The sequence below is a fragment of the Scyliorhinus canicula genome, chromosome 10, assembly GCF_902713615.1.
Source record: "Scyliorhinus canicula chromosome 10, sScyCan1.1, whole genome shotgun sequence".
Classification (NCBI taxonomy): Eukaryota; Metazoa; Chordata; class Chondrichthyes; order Carcharhiniformes; family Scyliorhinidae; genus Scyliorhinus; species Scyliorhinus canicula.
Genome location: NC_052155.1, coordinates 122,151,577 through 122,177,281, shown reverse-complemented (window position 1 = coordinate 122,177,281; position 25,705 = coordinate 122,151,577). Strand labels below are relative to the sequence as shown.

Genomic DNA, 25,705 nt, shown 5'->3' with positions numbered 1-25,705 from the left:
CAGAGGCATATTGACCCTCAGGTTAAACCACCACCAGGCAGCTTTCTCTCTAAAAGGGAGAGCAGCCTATGGTCCTCCTGGACTATGGTGGCTTTCACATATACTAAATCAGATATTTTCAAAATTCTTTTATATTATTTGTAAATACAAGTGATGCAGGTGTCATTTGCGGCCAGACATTTTTTTTTATTACTACCACGACCACTACTACCACTACCACCTTCATTCGAATACAAACACATTTTTATTTATCCAAAGTTCACATTAAAATTGCCATTACAAACTTTTTGTCCAGATTCAAATTGCTCAGAAATAAATTTTTTCTGTATTTATAAAACTGTACTAAAAATAGTTTCAATTAAGTAAGTGAAAATAATTTCACAAAGTTTCAGATAACGTTAACACTGAAGTAATAAGACAATAATTCATGAGGCCTCATAACCATTCTTTCTAAACGGAATTCAAATTCTCAAACTGCCATGGGGGGGATTTCAACTCTGAATGGCTAGTCCAGTAACTACTGTACCCATTATATTTTAGGAAACTTATACTTTAAACCTCGGAACAGAATATGGCCATTTTGGCATAACTGAAACAAAACACGTCATTGTGTACATTATATTGTCCCTGAAGTAGGCCTTCAATTCTGAGAATCGGTCTAAAATAATTCTTAGCACCTGAAAGTTTAGCTCGGTTCTTCTCCTTCGTCAGCCTGGCAACCTCTATCCCCAGGATTGCCCATCGTGGAAAGTGTCATTACTCAAGATCCTCCCTTTAGTACAAGCTAGGCTAATCTGCCAGCTTCATTTCAACTCCTCACAAATTTGTTTATTTCAATTCAAATGTAAGCTGCCACCTACATAACAGCATGGCGAACCATCTCAGCCTCTGGCAACTCACTCTCCCCCAGACCCTGGCAGACTAGTCCGTTTGTGATATTCAGAGAGACTTTAGGAAAGCCTGTAATCCAAGATCACAATGCCTTCCTCTGCACACTGCCATCTTCGCTAGATTAGCAATCTAGATGTCCATGCAAATACCTCTGCAATGGGTGAAGGACTGGGGATGATGAGGTAACATAGATTGTCCCTCTGGTTGTTTCTCACCACTTGCCGAACACCCAGTCTAGCGCAATGGGCGGCAATGTAGCACAGTGGTTAGCGCTGTTGCTTCACAATGCCAGGGTCCCAGGTTCAATTCCCTGTCTTGGAGTCACTGTCTGTGCAGGGTCTGCACGTTCTCCGTGTCTGCGTGGGTTTCCTCCGAGTGCTCCGGTTTCCTCCCACCAGTCCCAAAAGACGTGCTTGTTAAGTAATTTGGACATTCTGAATTCTCCCTCTGTGTACCCAAGCAGGCGCCGGTATATGGCGACTCGGAGCTTTTCACAGTAACTTCATTGCAATGTTACTGTAACCCTACTTGTGACACTAATAAGTGCCTTTTTAGTTTGGTCAGTCTGGTGCTACTGAACCACTGTGCCTTTGCCAACCTCAGTGCTTCCTTCAAGTGGTGGTCAGCATGGAGGGGTACGGATTCATCAGCTAAGGTGGAGTGGGGAAGCATCTGTTCATCGCAGTATCTGTAGCAATGACCATAACACAGTCCTTGTGGAAATGAAGTCCCATCCTCACATTGAGGGCACCCTTTGTTAGAGGGAAAATAATAATAATAAAAGGTTGAAGTTATAGTGTGGTTTAATAATAATTTTTTTTTAATAAAGTAGATACAGTTTACAGATCCAAAGTAATCTTCTCTCTTTATTGTAAAAGTTAACATTCAAACACATTCTAACAGCAGCTGACCTTTGAAAAACTTAGACACGTTAATAGAATCTCCAGCTAACCTCATTAGCGATGATGAATTCTTTGGAGTCAGATAACAAAGACAGTTATTTTAGTACCAGTTGGAGATGGGGGCAGTAGTCATACCAGGATAAGTAAGATGCCTCTGGAAAGGGTGTAGGTGCATGGCTAGTACCAGGTGTACCTGTTTTGGTAAAAATGTGTGCAACATCGAAATTTAAGCAATGTCTGTACACGTGTGAGGAATGATATAGGATTGTGCAATTTTTCTGTAAACACCAAGTTCAGATCAGCTATTGTTGAGTTGAGTCTGGTCTCTCTGCATATGCTTGAATAAACAATCACAACCTGCTCAGAGTATCCTGTGATTAGCTTGTAAGAAGTCAGTGACAACCAGCTATAACACCTTCAGGTGTATTATGTGGCACTACCACAGTGCTCCAAGAAATGGATTGCAAACAGATCTAGCAACTCAAGGCTGAGCAACCATAAGATGCTGTAAACCATCAGCATAACTGCATACAACCATAATCTGTAACCCCCATGGCCCGACATATAACCCACTCTACCAGCAAGCTGGGGGGTCAATCGTGGTTCAAAGAGTGCAGGACGGCATGTCAGGAAAAGCTCCAGAACATACCTAAAATGAGATGTCAACCTGGTGATGCTACAACACAGGACTACTTGCATGCTAAACAGTGGAAGCAGCATGCAAAAGACAGAGCAAAGTGATCCCACAACCAACAGATCAGACCCAAGCACTGAAATCCCGCCACATCGAGCCATGAATGATGATTGTAAATTAAACTGGAGAAGGAATCTCCACAAATACCCCACCCTCAATAATAGAAAAACAAAATACTATGGATGCTGGAAATCAGAAAGGAAAACAGAAAATGCTGGAGAAACTCATCAGGTCTGGCAGCATTTGTCGAGAGAGAAAAACAGTTAACATTTTGCACTGAAGATCTTAGGAGTCATATGGACTTGAAATATTAACTTTATTTCTCTCTTCGCGGTGCTGCCAGACCTGCCAAGTTCTTCCAGCATTTTCAGTTTTTGTTCACCATCCTCAATTATCAGGGAACCCAGTACATCAGTACCAAGGACAACCCTGAAATATTTGTAGCCATCTTCAGCTATATGTGCTGAGTGGATGATCGGTCTTGGTCTTCTCCCGAGGTCCACAGCAACACAGATGCCCATCTTCAGCCAATTTGATTCACATGATATCAACAAACAGCAAAAGTACTGAAGACCTGTGCTCCAGAACTACCCACACCCCTAGCCAAGCTGTTCCAATTTAGCTAAAATACTGAGGACCGTTGATTTGGAAAGTACAGTTGAAGGAGCCTTGATGAGTTGCTGCAGTGCTTCTTGTAAATAGTACACACTGCTGCCACTGTGCAACCATGATGGAGGAAATGAATATTTAAGATGGTGAATGGGCAGCTTTGTCCTCAATGTCAAACTTACGTTGTTGGAGCGGCACACATCCAGAAACAAATGGAGCAAATTCCACCACACTCCCGACTAGTATCATGTAGATGATGGACAGGCTTTGGAAGAGTCAGGAAGTGAGTTACTAGTCACAGAACTCCCAGCCTTTGGTGCTCATGGTAGCCACATTTACATGGCCTGTCCAGCTGAGTTTCTGGTCAATGGTAACTCACAGGATTTTGATGGTGGGAAATTCAATGATGGTAATGCCATTGAATGTCAAGAGAAGATGGTTAGATTCTCTCTTGTTGGAAATAAGTAATTCCCTGGCAATTGTGTAGCACAAATGTTACTTGCAACTTAACCCAAGTCTGGATGTTTTCCTGTTCTTGCTGTATAGGGACATAGACATAGCTTCAGTATCCGAGGATTATGCACATGTGAAGCAAGGAACTAGAGAGAGGAGACCAGAAAAATATATCAATGGGAATTATTCATTAAATCGGTAAGCAGGAATTCCACCAAAAAGTCATAACTTTTGCTTTGGTGCACCTTTAATGATGAGGGGTTCAAAATGCTTCATACAATAAATTAAGTCTTTTAAAATGCACTCATCGTTATGTAGGCAAACAAGCAATGATGCGTAATTGAAGTCGGTTAACAAAAGTCAATGTAAATAATCTAGATATATAGGGCGGGATTTACCGGCTGTTCACGCCAGTGGGAAATTCAGATTCCACACTGGTTTCCCAGCAATGAAGGATGCAGTCAATGGAAAATCCCGCTGACAACTGTGAGACTGGACACGTGCAGTTTCCGACACAGAAAAATACGCAGCGGAGACTCAGTAAATCCTGGCGTCAAACAGTTTGCGATGCAACCGTCCCGTTCACGAAATCGGGATCCCACCGTAGCAGTGAGAAACCAATTATCACTACTTACCACTTACATATAATTAAAAAGGAGCCAACCCATTTCCAACGGCCTCCCCAGCAAGTGCTCACGCTCGCTCCATTTAGTACTCCTTTTTTAAAAACGTGAACCTGGAAGAAGGGCTTCTGCGAGGAGCTGAGGCGAGTAGCCATCAAGGCAGCACGGTAGCATTGTGGATAGCACAATCGCTTCACAGCTCCAGGGTCCCAGGTTTGATTCCGGCTTGGGTCACTGTCTGTGCGGAGTCTGCACATCCTCCCCGTGTGTGCGTGGGTTTCCTCCGGGTGCTCCGGTTTCCTCCCACAGTCCAAAGATGTGCAGGTTAGGTGGATTGGCCATGATAAATTGCCCTTAGCATCAAAAATTGCCCTTAGTGTTGGGTGGGGTTACTGGGTTATGGGGATAGGGTGGAGGTGTTGACCTTAGGTAGGGTGCTCTTTCCAGGAGCCGGTGCAGACTCGATGGGCCGAATGGCCTCCTTCTGCACTGTAAATTCTATGAAATCTTTGCACACAGGCAAAGAGCCCAAGGGTGCTGGGCTTGCCTCCCAATGCTAGACGGAGGGTGGGGGCCCCCAGCCGGAGGGTCGGTGAGTACAACAGGGAGGGGACCAGCGGTCCAGGTGACTTTATGTTCAGGTATCTGGATGAGGAGTGCACTGCAGCCAAGGGTGCATGGGCAGGGCGATCCAGATGTTGGGGATCAATTTGGGGGGGGGGGGGGGGGGGGAATGGAGGGCCCGGGGTGGGAGCCACTGCTGTTGGTCAGTCCAACACCCTCTCCCAATTCCTTACAGATGTTGAAGGATATGGACGGTACTTTGGACTCCGCTGTGCAGGTCCTAGTGGTGCTGCTGGTAGACCGGGCAGCCAGATACCAGAGATGGCGGTAGCAGCATCTGCAGATGCTAGAGGCTGCGGTCCACATGCCGGATCCCGCCGCCACATACCCAGAGGACGCGGCCACCCAGAGGACACGGCCACCAATCAGGCCAGGGAGGGACCCCCGAGAGGGAGGCCAGTCCGCAAGGCCCAGGTGTACAGGCGTCGCTGGTCGTTTGAACAAATGAACAACAGCGCATGTCGCAGGAGGCTCCACCTCAACAAAGGAGACAGTGCAAAGTCTGTGCCATGTCCTCGCGGTCCTCATGGTGGGAGAAAGACACCTGCTCCCGCTGGTCATCAAGGTCATTGCAGCCCTGAGCTTTTACGCCTCGGGATCACTCGTGACTCGTGTGGCCTCCTGCAAGTCACAGCCTACAAGTGCATCCGATGCCTTGTTTGCCCGGGCGGAAAACTTTATTCAACTTTGATATGGGCCAAGCCTGGGCAACAGGATTCCCGGGTAGCAGGATTCTCAGCCATCGCCAAGATGCACCAGGTATAGGGGCTGAGACACTGCACGCATGTCGCCTTGCATTCACTGGGTCATCAGGGAGTGCCCTACATTAACAGGAAGGGTGCCAATCCTTAAAACATTCAGCTCGTGTTTGACCACCACATGTAGATCATGCATGTTTGTGCATGGCAGCTACATCCTGGGGCATTCAGACATTCCCAAAGAAGGACGACGACAAGGATGATGAGAAGGCCTCGGACCAGCAAGGACTGGAGGATGATCCTGGGGAGGAACCAGAGGACCAGCCAGAGGCTGCAGCGACGGGAGTCCGGCAAGCCCGGAGGCCCTCATAAATGTCTGCTTCACTTAGGACATGGCCCAGTACGTCATCTATAACTTACACACACCCCCCCCCCCCCCCCCCCCCCCCCCCATTTCCTACCCTCCCAGAGTCTGTCACATCATTCCAGAATTCTGGGACAGTGTCGGCACCGTCAGCAGGTCATGTAGAGGGTAGGGGATGATGATAACCCACGGAGCTGAGCGCCAGTGCTACTCAATCTATGTCAGTCTGACTCCTGCCGTCTGCTCAGTGCTTGCTGACACCCATCACCTGCACACGGTGTGCCCAGGGAGGGGGAGATGCCTGGAGAGATGGGCAATGGGTTCGGTAGTCGGGTCGCATTGTGGAAGAAAAAGTGAAAGAGGTGCCATACTGCTTGTGGTCAAGGGTTTTCTTAATCTTGTCACAGGTGTCCAACAATTCCCCACTCTTCCGATGGTACCCCGCCCACACCCAACCCCCAATGCACATCTGCAGTGGAGGCAGCCGGCTGCTTACCACAACCTATGGCCTCGGAGGACATCCTCTGCGTCCGGGGACCCTGACTTTGTTGTCGACGGCACATGCACAGCCATGCTGCCCTGTCCCATCTGCTAACCTCCAGATGCAGCCTCAGAGGGGTGAACTTGGGGAGCTGGTGGTCACCACCCCACTCCATGGGTCATGTTTGGGTTGGCATCCAGCGCCCTCTCCATCCACTCGGTGCCCATAGGGCTCCGGGGTTCACTTTGGAAAGGAGAGGTAGCTGGTTCGAGCCACGACACCCTGCGTCATCTGGCTCTGCCAGAGGATGATGAGGTTCCCCGATGTCTGCACCATGGTGGCGACGCCCTTGGCGGTGCTCCTCAGTGACTGCGAATGGGATAAGCTCAGCCATCCCCATCTGAGAGCAGGACATAGCCCACAGCACCTCATCAAGGTCATCCTGGTACTCGGTCACATCCCCTGCGCGTCGGACATTCTGCTGAGGTGGCTTTGTGGGAGGCGGCTCACCCTCCAGGACCCTGGCGGACACAGGACATCCCTCCATGCATCATGGACCCCAGCTCTGCATTCCCAAATCATGGGGCTGGTAGTCTTGACACCATGGCTAGGGTTGGCTGTGCAGGTGTTGTTTTAAGTGCTGCTTGACCTTATTAGCGGGGGAACTGGCGAGCACCGTCCCAGCGAATCGGCTGGTGAGCCTTCCATTTGCGTTGAGAATCCTGTGGGGCCATGTGAAGTGGGTCAATTAACGTTGAATAGCTTTCCTGGCCTCGCTGAGTACTGGGAAGCTCACGGCAGTTCCTGCTCACTACCACACTTAGAAATCTTTCTGGAGAATTGCGCCCTATATGTTTTATATAAACTTCATGCACAAGGCAAATGACAAATCATATTTTACAGCTTTTCTCACTCTAATAAAATACTATGAAAATTATAAAAAATCTAGTTATTCCATATTGGTGAAAATAAAGTATATGCCACACAATACACATTCGGAAGTTATGGGTAACATGTTGGAGGCTCTGGGTAGACAGGAGTGAGGATTGAACTGGGGCAGATGGGTGCATTCTAGAATAAGTTAATGAAGCTTCCCAATCAAAGTTTGAAACAATATCTCAAATTTCAACCACAAGTAACTCATTTCTAGCTGCACAGTATATACTGAACCATATTCTTGCAATTATTAAAAATACAATGGAAGTTGTACAAATGGACAAATAGGGAGATCTTCAGGCAAGGGCAATTTTTTTAAAAAAGCGATTGCTTCCAAAAGGTACAACAGAGACTGGGATATCGGACTCATCCCATTTACTGTATATTAACCAGTTTGAAAATAAAGCCACTAAAAATCCTGTAAAATGGTATCAACTTACCTTGGGCTTCAGAGGTTTTATGACGGAAATCTCAGTTCCTTCAGCTCTCTGCCTACTGGAGTCAAAGGCTTTTCTTTTCTTGTGAGCACTTTTTTGGCAGATGGGTTCATGCTTTAACTGCAAAAATTTTTAAAAACAATCTCAAGTTGTGTTAGACGCAGCAGTATCCGATTTGAAATTATAGTTAATCTACAAAAACAAGTTACATTTCATTGGTTCTGAAGAGGGCTATTTGGGCATCATTAGATGAAATATTACACTGAAGCCAGTTTAAAAACTTTAGTAAACTTTAATTCCATTATACTGGGAGAAGGTCAGAATTACACAGTTCCGACTGCGGAAAAACAAACTGCTAAATGTAATAGTAAAAGGACACAATTTTGCATCTGAAAAGGCCAGTTTCCAGGTGTGGAATTTACAGGTGTCAGATCTCAAAGATTTGTTGCTCAATGTGGGACACTGTACCATTTGCTGGGGCTCCAATCTCTCTGCTGATAACAGCAGGGAGGATAGATGGATTACAAACCATGCCTTAACAGGAGCCGCTAAAATGGCAGGGGTGGGTGATCGATGGCTACACCCCAAATATCAGACTGCCGATATTACCAATTGCAACAAACATACAAATTGATTGGATAGTTTAATTAAGCATGCAAATCCTTAATGTGATTGGTTAATTATTCTTATATACTATGCATGATGTAACCTTAAATCAATAATCCTGATTGGACAAGGACATAGATAACTAGTAATTGTTATATGCTAATTTCTTGTAATCGAATCTTGTGAAATATAAATGTCTGTACAATAATTAAAAATCGGGGCTTTCCTGGCGTCCCACTTGCCAGAAGCCCTTTCTATAGCTTGAATAAATTGGATCCTTTACTCCCAAAAGTCTTCACCTGGTTTCTCATGAGTGGATGAGTGAAGTACACCAAAGTCTAATAGCTGTACTTTTCTCTGCAAGAGTTCCAACAATTCAGGTTCAGCAATTTCCATGCGGTTGGAAAATCTGGTGGATGGAGTCACTCATCAAATTATGGAATACAGAAAATCCCAATATCCTCCATCATCAAATTGTAATTCATCTGCAATCAGATTTCTGCATTTGCTGACCGACTCCCATGATTGCACTCATGCATAAAATCTTACCCAATTGCAGTTATCTTTTGATTGTCTGTGGTGTTAAATTTTAAAGCTCGTTGTGATGAGTACTGTTGAAAAAAATACATGCTATTGAACATCTGCAGCAGGGGTGGAGTCAGCCTTCTGAGTAGTTTGTCTTGTTGCCTTGAATGGCCTTGGTTGCCATCCTTTGGAGACTTGAGGACTAAAGGCCCCTTGCTGCTTTGACTGTCCTACTGTGGGCAGCTGCTTCCACTACGGTCAAAAGAGGTTGAAGGTGAAGGGCTCACACGCAAGGGAGATTTGGAAGGGTCAGACACACATCTTTTCCAAAGGACGGACGGACGGACGGGCGGGCACGCGCGCACACACGCTTGCGAAATCCTACCAACTGTCCTGGCTTGAGACAATTCACACCTCTTTAACCTGGGGTTACCCCTATTTCTGGATCTGTAAAGATTCAATTACCTGCAAATGCTCACGTTCTAAGCATTGTCTGGCATCTTTTGTCTGTATATAGGTTTCTGGAACATACCTCTCCATTCACCTGAGGAAGGAGCAGTGCTCCAAAAGCTCGTGTTTGAAACAAACATATTGGACTTTAACCTGGCGTTGTGCGACTTCTTACTTAGTTTAGACGGGCAGCATGGTCGGCACAAGCTTGGAGGGTCGAAGGGCCTGCTCCTGTGCTGTACTTTTCTTTGTTTTGGGGAGAGATAGAGGCGGGCCTGTGCGTAGATGCCTTAAGCAGGGTTAACACATCCTTATCATAAGCCAAGCTTAAGGTTGTTCACCGGGCACACATGACGGTGGCCAAGGTGAACAAGGTCTTTGGGGACAGGTGTGCGAGGTATGTGGGAGGTCCAACAAATCATGTCCATATGTTTTGGGCATGCCCGATGCTTGGAGGGTTTTGCTAAGGCTATGTCCACGATACTTAAAACACGGGTGGGGCCGAGTCCAGAGGTGCCGATCTTTGGAGTGTCAGAAGAGCCGGGGAGTCCAGGGGGCAAGAGAGGCTGACGTTTTGGCCTTTGCCTCCCTGGTAGCCCGGAGACGGATACTGTTAATGTGGAGGGACTTGAAGCCCACAATATTAGAGACCTGGGTTAGTGACATGGCTGGGTTTCTCAGTCTCGAGAAAGTAAAGTTTGCCCTAAGAGGGTCAATGTTAAGGTTCGTCTAGCAGTGGCAGCCGTTTTCTCAGAGAAAATTAAGTCAGCAGAGGCAGAAATCTGGGTATGTAGGCTATTGTTTCATTGATTGGGGGTGTGAAGAACACGATAGAAATGGATATGTTTTATGTACCGTGTTTGTGTTGCTGTTATTGTTATTATTGTAAAAACTACAAATACCCTAATAAAATGTTTTTTAAGAAAAGCATTACACCGTTATATGAGAAAACTGGGTATAGGGGGTTATGGGACAAACTTAGCGGTAAAAACTGGGGTTCATGGACAAGTTGGGTCAACGGGCATGGTTTCATGCTGTAAATTTCTATGACTCCTTCTCCTGCCAATCCATTGTCCCTCAGAAACTCCATCGCCTCCCCGGGCGCACCAAAATAATAGCCGCGCTTCCAGAAAGTCACCCAGAGGCGGGCCGGGTACAGCACTCCAAACCTCACCCCATTCTTGAAGAAGGCAGCCTTGACCAGATTAAACCTGGCCCTCCTATTTCGGCAGTTTTGTACCCAGTTCTTGAGGCAGCCGCACCTCGTTCCCTTTCCAGGTGCACTTCCTCATCTGCCTCGCCCAAAGTATCTTCTCTTTATCCAGAATGCAGTCCAACTGCACCATCACCCTTGGCGGCTCACATCCTCCGCATCACTGTGCGCTCGGTCGACATCCAGGGGCCAGTCAAAGGCCCCCTCCCCCATCGACTGCTCCAACATTTTGGTCACATACCTACCAGCCTTCGCACCTTCGGGCATCCCCACAATCCACAAATTGCAAACTTCTGGAGTGATTCTGCAGAGCTTTTTGTAGCGCCGTTTTGTTCCCTCAACCTGCACCTTCCCTGAAGCCAATCCGAAAAGCAACCTTTTGTTCCTTCCCCCTCCCGGCCCTCCTACCGTCTTCCTCACTCCCTCCCTCCCACCGTGTCGCCCCCTCCTTGTCACCCCCCCACCAGTCTCTGTATCTCCCTCCCCCCGCCAGATGCTCCCTCCGTACTGGGAGGGGCGCCGCAGCCCCCTCTTAGTGCCTCAGCTAGCGATTCCTGCCTCACGCACATTCCGCTGCCCTCGAGCTTCCCCGTCTTTCTGATCAAAGCGAGGCAGCAGTCCCACACAAACCTGTCATGTGTCCATATTTAATTTTTTCTGGCTTTCCGCCTCTGCTTTGCCTTCATTGCTGCCTCGTCTACCCCTTGACAAGGCTGTTTGACCGGACAAATTCATCATCCTCTGCTGGGGTGTTGAAATAACGTTCCCGATTCTGGAATGTGACTCTGGCTGGGAACAGCATTCCGAATCTTACCTCTTTCTTGTACAGGGCTGATTTTGCCTGGTCAAATTTGGCCCTGCGTTTTGCCAAGTCCGCCCCAATGTCCTGATAGACCCGAATTCCGTGTCCTTCCCAGCTACTCGCCTTGATCTGTCTCGCCCACCTCAGAATCCTCTTATGATCCTGATATCACTGTGGTTTTGTGATGATCGCCCTTGGTTGTTGCCCCGCCTTGGGTTTCGGCCAAAGCGACCTGTGCACTCTGTCGATCTCCGGGGGGTTGGGGAAGCGGTCTCTCCCGACTAGTTCACCCAGCATTTGGTCGATGTAGCTCATCTGGTCCCTGTCGATCCCCTCTGGCAGGCCTACAATTCGATTATTCTGCCATCGGAACCTATTCTCTTGGTCCTTGGCTTTCCCCTTCAAGCTCCCCTGGGCTGCCATCAACATTTTGACTTGTCAGTGTGGTCTATTAACACCTTCACTAGCTCCTGCATCTTTTTTCTTGCGCTTCTACCTCCTTCCCCAATCCATCAATCGCTTTTGCCTCTGCCATTGTGGCCAGGAATACCTTCCATCCATCTCCAGGTGGTGGGTTGGAGGGGAGTGGGGGGGCTGCTTGTGTCCCTTTCCTCTGCTCCTGCAGTCCCTTTGGCCTCTCAAGCTCCCGTTCGTTGGCATGCTGGCTCTATTCCTTTCCTTTCTCGATGCAAGGTGAATTTCTGTTGAATTTTCAGGCAAAATTCACCTAAAGTGCCTATTTGGTTATAGTCTAGAGGAGAGCCACCTGATGTGCATCTACTCAGCACATCACCGTTACTGGAAGGTTTTTTCAAGTTTGACTAAAATACAAAACATTAACCTGTTGGAAGTATTTTCCCCAGAATAGGTTTAAATTGTGCATTACGTGGTTCTGATCCAGTTCAACATTTGTTTTATCATGCTCCTGTGTAGCACCTTGGGATGTTTTATTAATATTAAAGGCACTAAACACAAGTTGTTGTTGAATGTCCCTTCTATTAATGTTGACATCCATTTCTTAGTCCTGAGTAAAAAAAAAAACCTCAACATCTCTGGGAAATTTAACGGTAGTTGGGGAATGGAAAAGGGAGAAAGTTCGTTTGATACCATTCACTTACCCGCACTGCTGGCAAAAAAGTCCTTCCACAAGTTCTGCAAGGTGCCAGATTAACTTCAGTTGCCACACCTTCATGAACAGAATATCAAAATAAAAATATATTTAATGTTTATCCATTTACAGACATACACTATTGAATAATCCTCAACGCATTAGATAGCTGTTGTCCTCCAAAAAACATATACATGGATGTCTGTATTTTCCAAGATATCAAATACCAACTTAAAAGTTTATATTATATTTAAATCAGAAAGCCTGGTGAACAATAAAGCAACATTGTTTACCAGCAGATTTATAATTATAATGAACTTAATGAAGGAACTAGAGATTGCTGCCTGTACTTCAACAATAAATCTGCTTGTGGTTGCCATTAAACAGTATCCAGTCGTCCTTCACTTGTGCTTTGAATTATCGTATGATAAAAAACACTCAGACATACCAAAATGCTTTTGTGAAGAGGTGTGTTCCCAGATGCCAGTTGAGGAATATTCATTTTGGTATGGTTTCTTAGCCTTTCATACAAAACAGCCAGAAAATCTCACCAATCCACCTACCCTGCACATCTTTTGGGTTGTGGGGGCGAGACCCACGCAGACACGGGGAGAATGTGCAAACTCCACACAGACACCAACTCTAATCCGAGGTTTCTCCAATATTTTTTGAAGTACATTGATTATAGTTGGTACCTTTCTCCTTCGATTTAATTTCTGGAGAATGTAAAATCCAATAGGCCATCTGCCACATTTAATATTACTGCAAAATGGGGTTAAGTTATGGAGCAATACAAAATGCGCACTCTGACAACAGCAAGCCACCGCCTGCTTGGGATTTGACTTTTAGTAGCTGTAATATAACCAAAGCATAATTGCAACCAGTATAAATCTAAAATATCCACAAAGTCAGCTAAACGGTCTTTTAAAATAAAACAAAAGCATGGGGACAATCAGCACTATTTTTAACATTAATGCGGTTTTCAGACATAGTAGGCAGTACGATGTGCATGAATTTAGGTATGCAGGCAAAGATTGTTTTCCCGGATCGAGAGCTGCAACAAACGCAATTATGGCAGTTTATTGCTCGCTCATATCACCCAAAAATAATGTTAAACTGACAGGAGCAGTAGAACTGTCACAGAATTATAGATAAATAACAACTACTTAAAAATAACAGCAAACATGGGTCGCGGTGCCAAGGACCCGGGTTCGATCTGGGCACCGGGTCCGTGTGGAGTTTGCACATTTTCCCCGTGTCTGCGTGGGTCTCACCCACACAACACAAAAGATGTGCAGGATAGGTGGATTGACCACGTTAAATTGCCCCTTAATAAAAAACAGGAAACACCCCATACAGGACAGAGAAAATAAAAGGGCTAAAGGCTAATTAAGTGTTAACTTACATATACAGACATAATGGACTAAATTTTAACCCCTCTACTCAACTGGTAGGAAAGCATTTAGGTGAAGGATTAAACAGTTGGAAATAGTGATTCTCCTTCCAACTGCCAAAATATTAATGACAGAATTGGGGTTGACAAGTCTCTTGCTGCAAAAGGAGAAAAGCTTATTAAAATATGTAAATCAATGTTCTATGATGCAATTAGGACACAATGCAAATTTTAACCAGTGCTGCATAGGTTTCACACACATTGACAAATCAATAGTGGCGCCTGGCAGGACTTTGCCCTGACTCATCAGTATAATGAATGCAATGAGACCTGGATGTGATTAAAGCTGCAACATTCTGGTTTAGCTCACTTGGCTAAATCGCTGGCTTTTAAAGCAAACCAATCAGGCCAGCAGCACGGTTCGATTCCCGTACCAGCCTCCCCGGACAGGCGCCGGAATGTGGCGACTAGGGGCTTTTCACAGTAACTTCATTGGAGTCTACTCGTGACAATAAGCGATTTTCATTTCATAGGTACTTCTTCATTTCATAGTCAGCTATGATTCAGTACAAATGTAGCCTGATTCAGTACAAATGTAGCCAGATTCAGTACAAATGTAGCCAGATTCAGTACAAATGTAGCCAGATTCAGTACAAATGTAGCCAGATTCAGTACAAATGTAGCCAGATTCAGTACAAATGTAGCCAGATTCAGTACAAATGTAGCCAGATTCAGTACAAATGTAGCCAGATTCAGTACAAATGTAGCCAGATTCAGTACAAATGTAGCCAGATTCAGTACAAATGTAGCCAGATTCAGTACAAATGTAGCCAGATTCAGTACAAATGTAGCCATCAAGGCAACCACCAAACTAGAAGCCTTTTCAATCACAAAGGCTCCAACCGATCAACATCTAACACCCATAAACAACTGCAAAAACAGGCTAAAACATGGCATATGTTAAGATTTTATCAGATTTGGACAAACACAAATACACACACACACTATAACAGTATTAATTCTAACAATTCATCATTGGTGGAAAACAAGTGGGAAGGAAAGCTTTTAAACCAATGACAATGTAGAAACCTATTTAGTAGAATTGGACTCAGATGGTAATAGAATTAGATATGCTTTAAGTTTCAAACACGGGGGCAGCATGTGGCACAGTGGTTAGCACTGGGACTGCAGCACTGAGGACCCGGGATCGAATCCCAGCCCTGGGTCACTGTCCATGTGAAGTTTGCACATTCTCCCAGTGTCTGTGGGTTTCACCCCCACAACCCAAAGATGTGTAGGTTAGATGGATTGGCCACACTAAATTGCCCCTAGAATTGGGGAAAAAAATTGGTACTTTTTTAAAGTTTTAAACACAAACAGAAAATGCTGGAAAAAAACTCAGGGGGTGGGATTCTCCCATTCGGTGGCAGTGTCCAAGCCGTCAGAAACGCCGTCACTTTTCACAACAGCGTGAACGGAACGCAGGGAGTACTGATTCTGGCCCCGGTTCACGCTGCTCCAGCCTCCCGTTCCGGCACGAACTGTGCACCGCGCCAACCCATGCATGCGCAGTGGCCTCCATCAACATGCCGGCCCTGACACAACATGGCACAGGAGTTCAGGGGCCGGCGTGTAAGAAAATAGGCCGGCAAGCCTGCCAATCAGTGGGCCCCAATCACGGGCCAGGCCCCATCAGAGCCCCCCCCCCCCTCCACCCCGCACAGGCCACCCCCCCCCCCCCCAAACCCTGCGCACAGAGTTCCCACTGGCTGCACCCAGGTGTGGACGGCACCAGCGGGACTCTGCCTCTTTAGAGCGGCTGCTCGGCCCATCCAGGCCAGAGAATCAGCGGCCTGGCCACATAGAGCAGCCCGTGACCAGCACCACACCGAACACACCGGCACTGATGGCGCCAATTCTCCATGGCATGCCAGCATCAGGGCAGCAGGGTGCCATTGCGGGGATTCTCCAGCCCAGCACAGGGCTGGGAGAATCCCACCCAGGTGCTCTGACAGCCTCTGCAGAGAGAACAGAGCTAACATTTCGAATCTGGATGACTCTCTGTCAGAGCTTTACTTAGTTGTTCGAACCATTTATAGTGTTTTTATAAAGCCAAATTAAACGGTCCATGTTAACCTCATCAAATGAATCAGTGCAGCAAGGGTGGGGAAGATCGAGTGCGGAGATAGAGGGAGGAGTCACCGCAGGTAAGAGCTGCATGCACTTTTTCCAAAAATTTAATTCACGCTTTCGGACTTAATATTTTTTTAATGTTTAACGCGTTAACGCTTTTATATTGGAGAAAAATAAAACTCCAGCAACGTTCGGAATATCGACAACGAACACAGGGCAACCATTGTCAAACATGACAGAGACAGATGATGAGGCTGGACTCCCGGCCTTTGCATGGCCACAGTTAGCAGATGCGGACTCTCTCTTTACGGCCGCATTGAGCGGGTGAAGCAGGAAAGTTGCCGGCATCCTGCACCTGAATAGCAACCGGTCCCGCTGCCATAGGACAGTTCGGGAGCTCCCCGCTCACTCACTCACCTCCCACCACCGGCACCGCCTCCATCTTCGTCTCATTAGCAACGCAAACTGGTCGGCACACAGAAACATCGCGCGGTCTGATTGGCTGATAACTCAACCCCGCCCCGTGCTCACATCAGCCAGAGGGCACTCACTGGCCTTTTTATTCATTTCAAACATTTCCTTGTTTCTGATATATAGCTTTACAAATAAATATTTTATATATTTATCATACAAGTTATATAATTGTTATATATTTATGTAAATGTTAAAATCATACATTCAATTATAATAACTTATTATCATTACATGACATATATCATATTTATATGTTTAATTACATTTAATAATAATTACATAACATACATAATAACGATATAACAAATGTAATAAATACCTTAATAATAATTATATATTTAATTATAATGTTACAAAGTATATATAATACTTATATGACAAATATATAATGACTATAATTAACAATAATCTTTATTCCTGTCACAAGTAGGCTTACTGTGAAAATTCCCTAGTCGCAACATTCCAGAGCCTGTTCGGGTACACTGAGGGAGAATTCAGAATGCCCAATTCACCTAACAAGCACATCTTTTGGTACTTGTGGGAGGAAACCAGAGCACCCGGAGGAAACCCACGGGGAGAAGGTGCAGACTCCGCATAGACAGTGACCCAGCCAGGACCCTAGCGCTGTGAAGCAACTGTGCTACCATGCCATCCCATAATAATTGTTCATTGTGTTACATTTATTATTTTAATTCTATTTGTACGTTCTATTTATTTACGTGCTATATATAACTATAATGTAATTTAGATATATAGTTATTGTATATGTGCTGCATATTTATGTCACGCAATATTAATTGCATAACATATATAATTATATAATTATAATATATGATATAACATAAACTACATATTATGTGTTGTTATAAAATTATACATTATATTTATATGTTATAAAATTACATATAACACAACAATTAGATTTATATATGTGCTACATTATATGTTATGCAATAATAATTACATAACATATATAGCAATATATAATAAATAAGACATATACAACATTTAAAATAACTATAACAAATACATTATCATATTTGTTATATAATTATTCTTATATATGGGCACTGATTCTCCCATTTGCAGACTAAGTTCCCCTGCCAGTGGGAAAACTGGAGTGCTTTCCGCTGCTGCTTGCAGAGCTGACCAGGTGGGATTCACCTGTAATAATAATCTCTATTAGTGTCACAAGTAGGCTTACATTAACACTGCAATTAAGTTACTGTGACCACTTTTAGTATTTGTATGCTGGCCGGCCATCTCCAAAGAATGGGCACCCTGAACGCAGCATTCACAGACAGCCCTCCCACCTCCACAATGTAAATGGTGATCCCCCACTAACAAAGGGAGCAGCCCAATCCCTCAGCAGAGAGGGGCATCCTCCCACCACTAAAATAACAGATAACCACTCCCCCCGCCCTCAACACCACACTGGCATGAGGGCAAACTGACCCACCCTCAGCAAACACCCCAGCCCCCCCTTCTGGCCCTGCACCTTGGCAGTGCCAATGGTAAACTCTCTCCCCCCCCCCCCCCCCCCCCCATCCCCCGGTTCCCTGGGACTGACACTCTGGCAGTGACCTCTGGCCTGGCACATTGGGGTGTTAAGGAGGTTAGTCCAGTGCCCATGGGCCTCTCTGTCACTGCAAGGCTACAGAGGGAGGGTCCTCCGTGAGTCCTGGGGATTGGGTGAGTTCAGGCTGGAGGGCAAATGGTTGACTTCGGGATGGAGGTCTCATGGCTGGGCTGCCCCTTCTAGCCCTGGGAAACCTTAAGGTCGCTCTTGATTTCAAGAAGCCCTCTGATCAAAATCTTCATTCCAGGTCACATGTTTATTGTATATGTGTTATATATTGATTATGTATGTGTTATGTTTATTATGTATGTTTTAATGTATATATTACAGATATAATGATTATAACAAATACATTATATTTATATAATTATATATTTGTTATATTATTGTTACAATAATGTATTTACAATTATATGGTACATATATGTTATATATTTATTATATATTTATATATTTGTTATATAAATATTATAATAATGGAAACAAATATATAATAGATATATAACACAGATAATACATATAACACACAGATATAATAATAACAAATACATTATATTTGTTATATAATTAAACGTTATAGATATACATGCTGTACATTTTTTTAAAAGATCATTAACGAAATTTGGACATCGTTGGTTGGCCAACATTTATTTATTTATTTTTTAACAAATTTAGAGTACCCAATTCATTTTTTTCAATTAGGGGGCAATTTAGCGTGGTCAATTCACCTAGCCTGCATCTCTTTGGGTTGTGGGGGTGAAACCCACACAAACACCAGGGAGAATGTGCAAGCTCCACATGGACAGTGACCCAGAGCTGGGATTGAACTTGGGACCTCGGCGCCGTGAGACAGTAGTGCTACTCACTGCGCCACCGTGCTGCCTCGACCAGCATTTATTGGCCATCCCCTTCAGAAGGTGGTGGTGAGTTTCCTTCTTGAATCACTGCAGCAATATATTTCCAAGACAGGATGGTGAGTAATTTAGAGAGGAACCTCCAGGTATTGAGATTCCCAGGTATCTGCTGCTCTAGATGGTAGTTGTTGTAGGTTTGGAAGGTGCTGGCTAAGGATCTTACCGAGTTCCTGCAGTGCATCTTGGAGATGGTGCACATGGTTGCCACTGTTCGTCGGTGGCAGAGGGATTGAATGCATGTGGAAAGGGTAGCAGTCATGCAGGATGCTGTTCAGCTTCTTGAGTGTTGTTGGAGCTGCACTCATCCAGGCAAGTGGAGAGTATTCCATTGCACTCCTGACTTGTGCCTTGCAGATGGTGGACAGGCTTTGGTGGGTCAAGAGGTGAGTTACTTGCCGTAGGATTCCTAGCCTTTCACCTCCTCTGCTAGCCATAGTATTAATGTGGCTAGTCCAGTTCAGTTCCTGATCAATGGTAACCCCCCAGGATGTTGATTGTGGGAGATTTGGTTAAGCTAATGCCATTGAATGTCAAGGGGTGATGGTTAGATCCTCTCTTTTGTTCGACTGACCCAACATTTTGATATATAAATTATACATAATTTATATATTAGTTGGGTTTAACCTGTTGCAGTTTAGTCTTTTTCACAGTAAAACTTCAGTTTTATTTGTCACTATGCCCCTCTGATTGTGATGGCAGATTGGCAGCATTCTGATCCCCTCTCCCTGCCCGCTCCACACCAGCCCCAGCTCCGCCCCATCCCTGGCATTAATCCAGTGAAAGCTCTTACAGGGTCATTAATTTCTGAGATGAATCTGGAAGGACTTGGCAAAATTGATCAACATAAGAACATAAGAACTAGGAGCAGGAGTAGGCCATCTGGCCCCTCGAGCCTGCTCCGCCATTTAATGAGATCATGGCTGATCTTTTGTGGACTCAGCTCCACTTTCCGGCCCGAACACCATAACCCTTAATCCCTTTATTCTTCAAAAAGCTATCTATCTTTACCTTAAAAACATGTAATGAAGGAGCCTCAACTGCTTCACTGGGCAAGGAATTCCATAGATTCACAACCCTTTGGGTGAAGAAGTTCCTCCTAAACTCAGTCCTAAATCTACTTCCCTTTATTTTGAGGCTATGTCCCCCTAGTTCTGCTTTCACCCGCCAGTGGAAACAACCTGCCCGCATCTATCCTATCTATTCCCTTCATAATTTTAAATGTTTCTATAAGATCCCCCCTCATCCTTCTAAATTCCAACGAGTACAGTCCCAGTCTACTCAACCTCTCCTCATAATCCAACCCCTTCAGCTCTGGTGAATCTCCTCTGCGCACCCTCCAGTGCCAGTACGTCCTTTCTCAAGTAAGGAGACCAAAACTGAACACAATACTCCAGGTGTGGCCTCACTAACACCTTATACAATTGCAACATAACCTCCCTAGTCTTAAACTCCATCCCTCTAGCAATGAAGGACAAAATTCCATTTGCCTTCTTAATCACCTGTTGCACCTGTAAACCAACCTTCTGTGACTCATGCACTAGCACACCCAAGTCTCTCTGCACAGCGGCATGCTTTAATATTTTATCGTTTAAATAATAATCCCGTTTGCTGTTATTCCTACCAAAATGGATAACCTCACATTTGTCAACATTGTATTCCATCTGCCAGACCCTAGCCCATTCACTTAACCTATCCAAATCCCTCTGCAGACTTCCAGTATCCTCTGCACTTTTCGTTTTACCACTCATCTTAGTGTCATCTGCAAACTTGGACACATTGCCCTTGGTACCCAAAAGGAAATTATTGATTATGATGAAGGATTCAAATATCAGGCAACACAAATTAAAATTAAGAACAGCAACAGAACATTCTGAAAGTATTCAAAGATCTAGACAGCATCTGTGGAGAAAGAAACAAGAGTTAATGGGCCACCTTTTACAGAGGTGGCACGATGGCCAACTGTCCTGTATTTTAAGCGATTAACCCTTATTCTGCCCTTAATTCTTGGAGAGCATGTGTCACAAGTTGGCTTATACTGCAATGAAGTTACTCTGAAAAATCCCCTAGTTGCCACACTCCGCCGCTTGTTCGAATACACTGAGAGAGAATCCAAGTGACCTAACAGCACATTTTTCGGGACTGTGGGAGGAAACCGGAGCACCCAGAAGAAACCCATACAGACACAAGGAGAACATGCAGACTCCGCACAAACAGTGACCCAAGCTGGGAATCGAACCTGGGACACTGGCACTGTGAAGCAACAGTGAACCACCCCCCTCTGCCTCACCAGTATGGTCTCAAGACCATGCTATTCTCATGGTCATTAGCAAACTTCACCCCTCCCTCAGCCCTGTGGTTGAAGTATACCTTATTTTCATAAGAGTTGTTCTCCCTAGGTGACAGGTGCGATGGCAACTTTACACAAGATTCAGTATGTTAGTTGCCAACATGTTGCAGCCCCGCCCCAATTTTTCTTGAGTCTTCTCAAGGATGAGGGTCATCCATCTGGAAATGGCGAGCAGTCAATCAGAGTGATTGAGTAGACAGTTGAGAGGTGTTTGTTGCACAAATTCAATTTTGTACACGGCACATGGTCCTCATGTTGTGTCAGCACCTCACCCAAAGGTGGCTGAAGTGAAAGCCATTTACTAAAACAGCAGGCATTCAAACTATTGTACAAAAGGGAAGAATCACCATAGGGAACTCATTAATTGCCATTGACGCCCTATAGTGGAAGCAGAGCTTTCAGATTGGGAATACTGAAAGACAGGTGGGAATTTGAGCAGAGTTCATTCTGGGTCACCTTACCGTGGCAGGAAAGTTTGACAGCTGAGATCATAGTAATTGAGGTTGTCTCTGGACATGGAGCTACCTATGCAGGTAAGTTGGAATAGTGGGGAAGAATAGCTGACCCAACAAGAAAGCCAACCCAATGTTGCACAGGGACATAGAGGTATTGAATAATAGATAGGGGTACAAGAAGGCACTATGCACAGCAGAGAGTGTACCAGCAAAGGTACAGCTGACTTCACATGTCTGAGCAGCAATGCTGTCAATAGTTGTGTTTATCAATGCAGATGGTGGCTGATTTTTATGCCCACCTAAAGGAGAACCTTAGGCCGCAAGGAACAATTGGTACCTAAACAATATCTTCTCAGATATACAGATTTGGAAGGCTAAAATCTAACTTACATTCTAATGTTCACAGAAAGTCCACAGTCCTTGTAAAACAATAGGCAAACTGTGGTCGAACACGCTACCTTCTGAAACCAAGTGACAGATGCCACACGAGACAACTTCCACAGATTTCCCATCAATTCTCTCCAGACCCTTGCCACACTGTGAGACACTGGAACTCTGTCTTCCACGCTAGGGTTTCCAATCTCTGCTCTCAAAGAACAAGCCTTGGAATATTACCCCAAACGACCCTTTCTCTCGATGTCATCACCAAAGATCCACCTCCACGATTCTGACCTCTCTTTCCAGTATTCCTCTGCCTTGGATCTGCATCTTCAAGCTTCCTCGTGCTCTTCCAGATAACTAGTCATGCCAAAAGTATGCTATTGCTTCACAGGCCGCATTAGAATGTTACCAACCTTAGATCTCTGACTTCTCGCAAGCCAACATTTTCAGCTCTGCACCTTGTAGTACTGTCTTTACTCTCTCTGTACCTCACTCTCAACATTACTTAGCAGACCCTGTTTTTGATCCCTATCCTCATTCCTTGTCTTCACAGTCTTTCTGGAACTTTCTTGTATCCTATTCCCTGTTTTCTGGTACTTTCTGTTCTTCAGTCTGGATTCTGCTTTCTACAGTCGTTCTTCATGCCCCTGTTCCAGTGAAAAACTCCTTGCATCTGGGTTACTTTGTTCCAACTGCACAAACTGCTTTATGTTCCCCTGTGGCCTCCCTTTTTCTGGCAACAGCCCCTTTCTTTATACCCTGTGCTTGCTTTCAGGTCATAAAACCTCATTACAATGCAAACATCTAAACAAACCCACGGACTGGGAGGCAACTTTTAAAGATGAAACTAAAACATAAAGCTATAGGTTATGCCGAACAAACATAAATACAAATATGAAAATGATTAAATTATATCTACTTCCTAACGCATCTGTCAGTCAGGTGATGAATGTCCTGTATGAGAGGGCATAGACTTCATCGCATTCACCACAGATATGGCCAGCCTGACGCAGAGAACCATGCGGATTGCCCTCAATGGCAGGGTTCCCCCAGGTTCAGACTGACTGGACTCATGTGGCCATCAGGGTCTCAGTGGTGTAACCCAATGCTTTTAGCAACAGGAAGGTGTTCCGCTCATTCTGCATGCAGCAGGTGTGTGACTTGCAAGTGTTTCTTGCAAGTGCGCCAGGTTTCCTGGATACTACCATATTCATTCTTCATCAGGCAAAAGGGTTGAGAACCAGAGGACACTGATATAAGGTGCATGGCAAAGGAACCTAAGGTGACATGAAGGAAAGCTTTTATATGCGTTAAGTAGTTGGGATCTGGAATGCACTGCCTGAGCGTGTGGAGGAGACAGGTTCAATCGTAGCTTTCAAAAAGAAATTGTCAAGCTCCTGAAAAATAAAGTGGGACTCATTGATTTGCTTTTGCCAGGAGCTGACATGGAAACATCAAGCCAAAGAACCTTTTTCTGTGTTGTAAACCATTTCATGATTCTATATGGCTGCTAACACCTGCGCACAAGTGAACAAGAGAGATACAGGAGAGTTACAACCTTTGTCATCTCACCACAAGGGCCACAAACCTGAAAATGCAATTCCGGTGCCTCCACAAGGGTACCAGGCATCTACTCTGCAGAGAGTGGGAACACTGGAGGAGGACCATGTGAAGGAGCAACTCTGGCTTATCAGAGAAGAAAGAAAATGATGAGGGTCAGCGGACTGTGCACCAAGGCCATCGGAACTCACACGTAGGAACTGACCAGGGTGGCAGGGAATCCCATCACACTCTTATTCATGGACACTTCTTCTAAGGCTGGCAGGTCCTGGAGTGGACACGTTCCATGCAGGCACCTCACTCAGCATCTGTGCCATCAATAGTCCTTCAACACATTTACATCTCCTGGTGTCCAGTAGTCATCAAGCAATATATTTCCAACAGCCCTAGCCACTCACATTTGTCTCAAAATCTAGCTTTATTATTTTAAAAAGAGACTCAGTAAATTGTACAATTAGTACCCCAGACAGAAAGAAGCATCATATACATATGCAGAAACAAGGAGCAGCAGTAGACCATTAGCCCCTTGATCCTGCTCCACCATTTAATAAGATCATGGCTGATCAGATAGTAACTTCAAATCTGTAGCCTGCCTACCCCCGATAACGTATCATCCCCTTGCTTAACAAGGAGCTACCCATGTTGCCGTTAAAAATATTCAGAGACCCTGTTTCCACAACTTTTCAGGAAGAGAGATCCAAAGACTCGCAAACCTTCAAGTGAAAAAAATTCACCTCATCGCTGTTTTCAATGGGCAACCCCTTATTTTTAAACAATGACCACTAGTTATAGATGTTCCCACAAGAGGAAATATCCTCTCCACTTCTTCCCTGTCAAGACCCCTCAGGATCTTATATCTTTCAATAAAGTCACCTCTTACTAGACAACCCACCCATTCCAGTTATTAGTCTGATAAAGATTCTCTGAACTGCTTCCAATGCATTACATCCTTCCTTAATTAAGGTGCCATTATAACAGCATATTCATATCAATATTATGGTCCCAGATCAGACCCCAACAGTGGCTGGGAAACTGGACCAAAAATCCAATATTTTAGTTTATTTGTAAGACTGTGCGGAAAGAATGATTCGTTCCAGGAGCGTTTACATGAAGAAATAGGACTTTGGTGTTTGTAAACAAAACTTTATTATGAATGCAATATTAAACTTTTTAACTTCACACCCAAAAATAATAGCTCACAATTATCCCTGAACACTACTACCCAATTTCCCATTAATTAAAAATAAAATAAACATACAGTTGTCATTTTTTCTTAATTTAGCAGGGCATAGAGTAATTATTGCTTTATAAAACAGATTTGGCTTCTATTATATCCCTTCAGACTCTGGCTGAATATCTTCAAAAAGTTGGTTCCTCTGATGTGTTTCAGTTTCTTCCTTGTCTCCAGACAAGCCCTGCTTTACATGACATTACTTTTTTATTAGTATTCTACAGTGAGATAATTGTAGACTAATTTCAGGCAGATCAGAATTCACCTCTTCTCTCTCTTAAAGCTTCCCCAAAACTCACTGCCTCTCTGCATTCCTTGATTTGATTTGATTTGATTTATTGTCACATGTACAGAAATACAGTGAAAAGTATTTTTCTGTGGTCGAGGGAATGTACACAGTACGTACATAGTAGACAAAAAGAATAATCAGCAGAAAATATTGACAAATGGTACATCGACAAACAGTGATTGGTTACAATGTGGAACAAGGGGCCAAACAAAACAAATACATGAGCAAGAGCATCATAGGGCATCATGAATAGTGTTCTTACAGAGAACAGATCAGTCTGAGGAGGAGTCATTGAGGAGTCTTGTAGCTGTGGGGAAGAAGCTGTTCCTATGTGAAATGAAAAAATGAAAATCGCTTATTTTCACGAATAGGCTTCAATGAAGTTACTGTGAAAAGCCCCTAGTCGCCACATTCCGGCGCCTGTCCGGAGAGGCTGGTACGGGAATCGAATCGTGTTGCTGGCCTGCTTTAAAAGCCAGCGATTTAGCCCAGTGAGTTAAACCAGCCCCTAAAATAGTCTTAGGGGCAGCAGG

General features: G+C 44.7%; 1 protein-coding gene across 1 annotated transcript in view; it reads right to left on the bottom strand.

Annotated features, from left to right (window-relative positions):
* zc2hc1a (zinc finger, C2HC-type containing 1A) overlaps positions 1-16,421 on the bottom strand; it is a 111,826-nt gene extending 95,405 nt beyond the window's left edge. The window contains exons 1-3 of the mRNA XM_038809669.1: positions 16,360-16,421; positions 12,427-12,494; positions 7,716-7,832 (exon numbers count right to left, since the gene is read on the bottom strand). Coding sequence (XP_038665597.1) covers positions 7,716-7,832; positions 12,427-12,494; positions 16,360-16,384 — 210 coding nt within the window. The 5' untranslated portion in view covers positions 16,385-16,421. The remainder of the gene's footprint in view (positions 1-7,715; positions 7,833-12,426; positions 12,495-16,359) is intronic.
* Between the last annotated feature and the right edge of the window lie 9,284 nt (positions 16,422-25,705).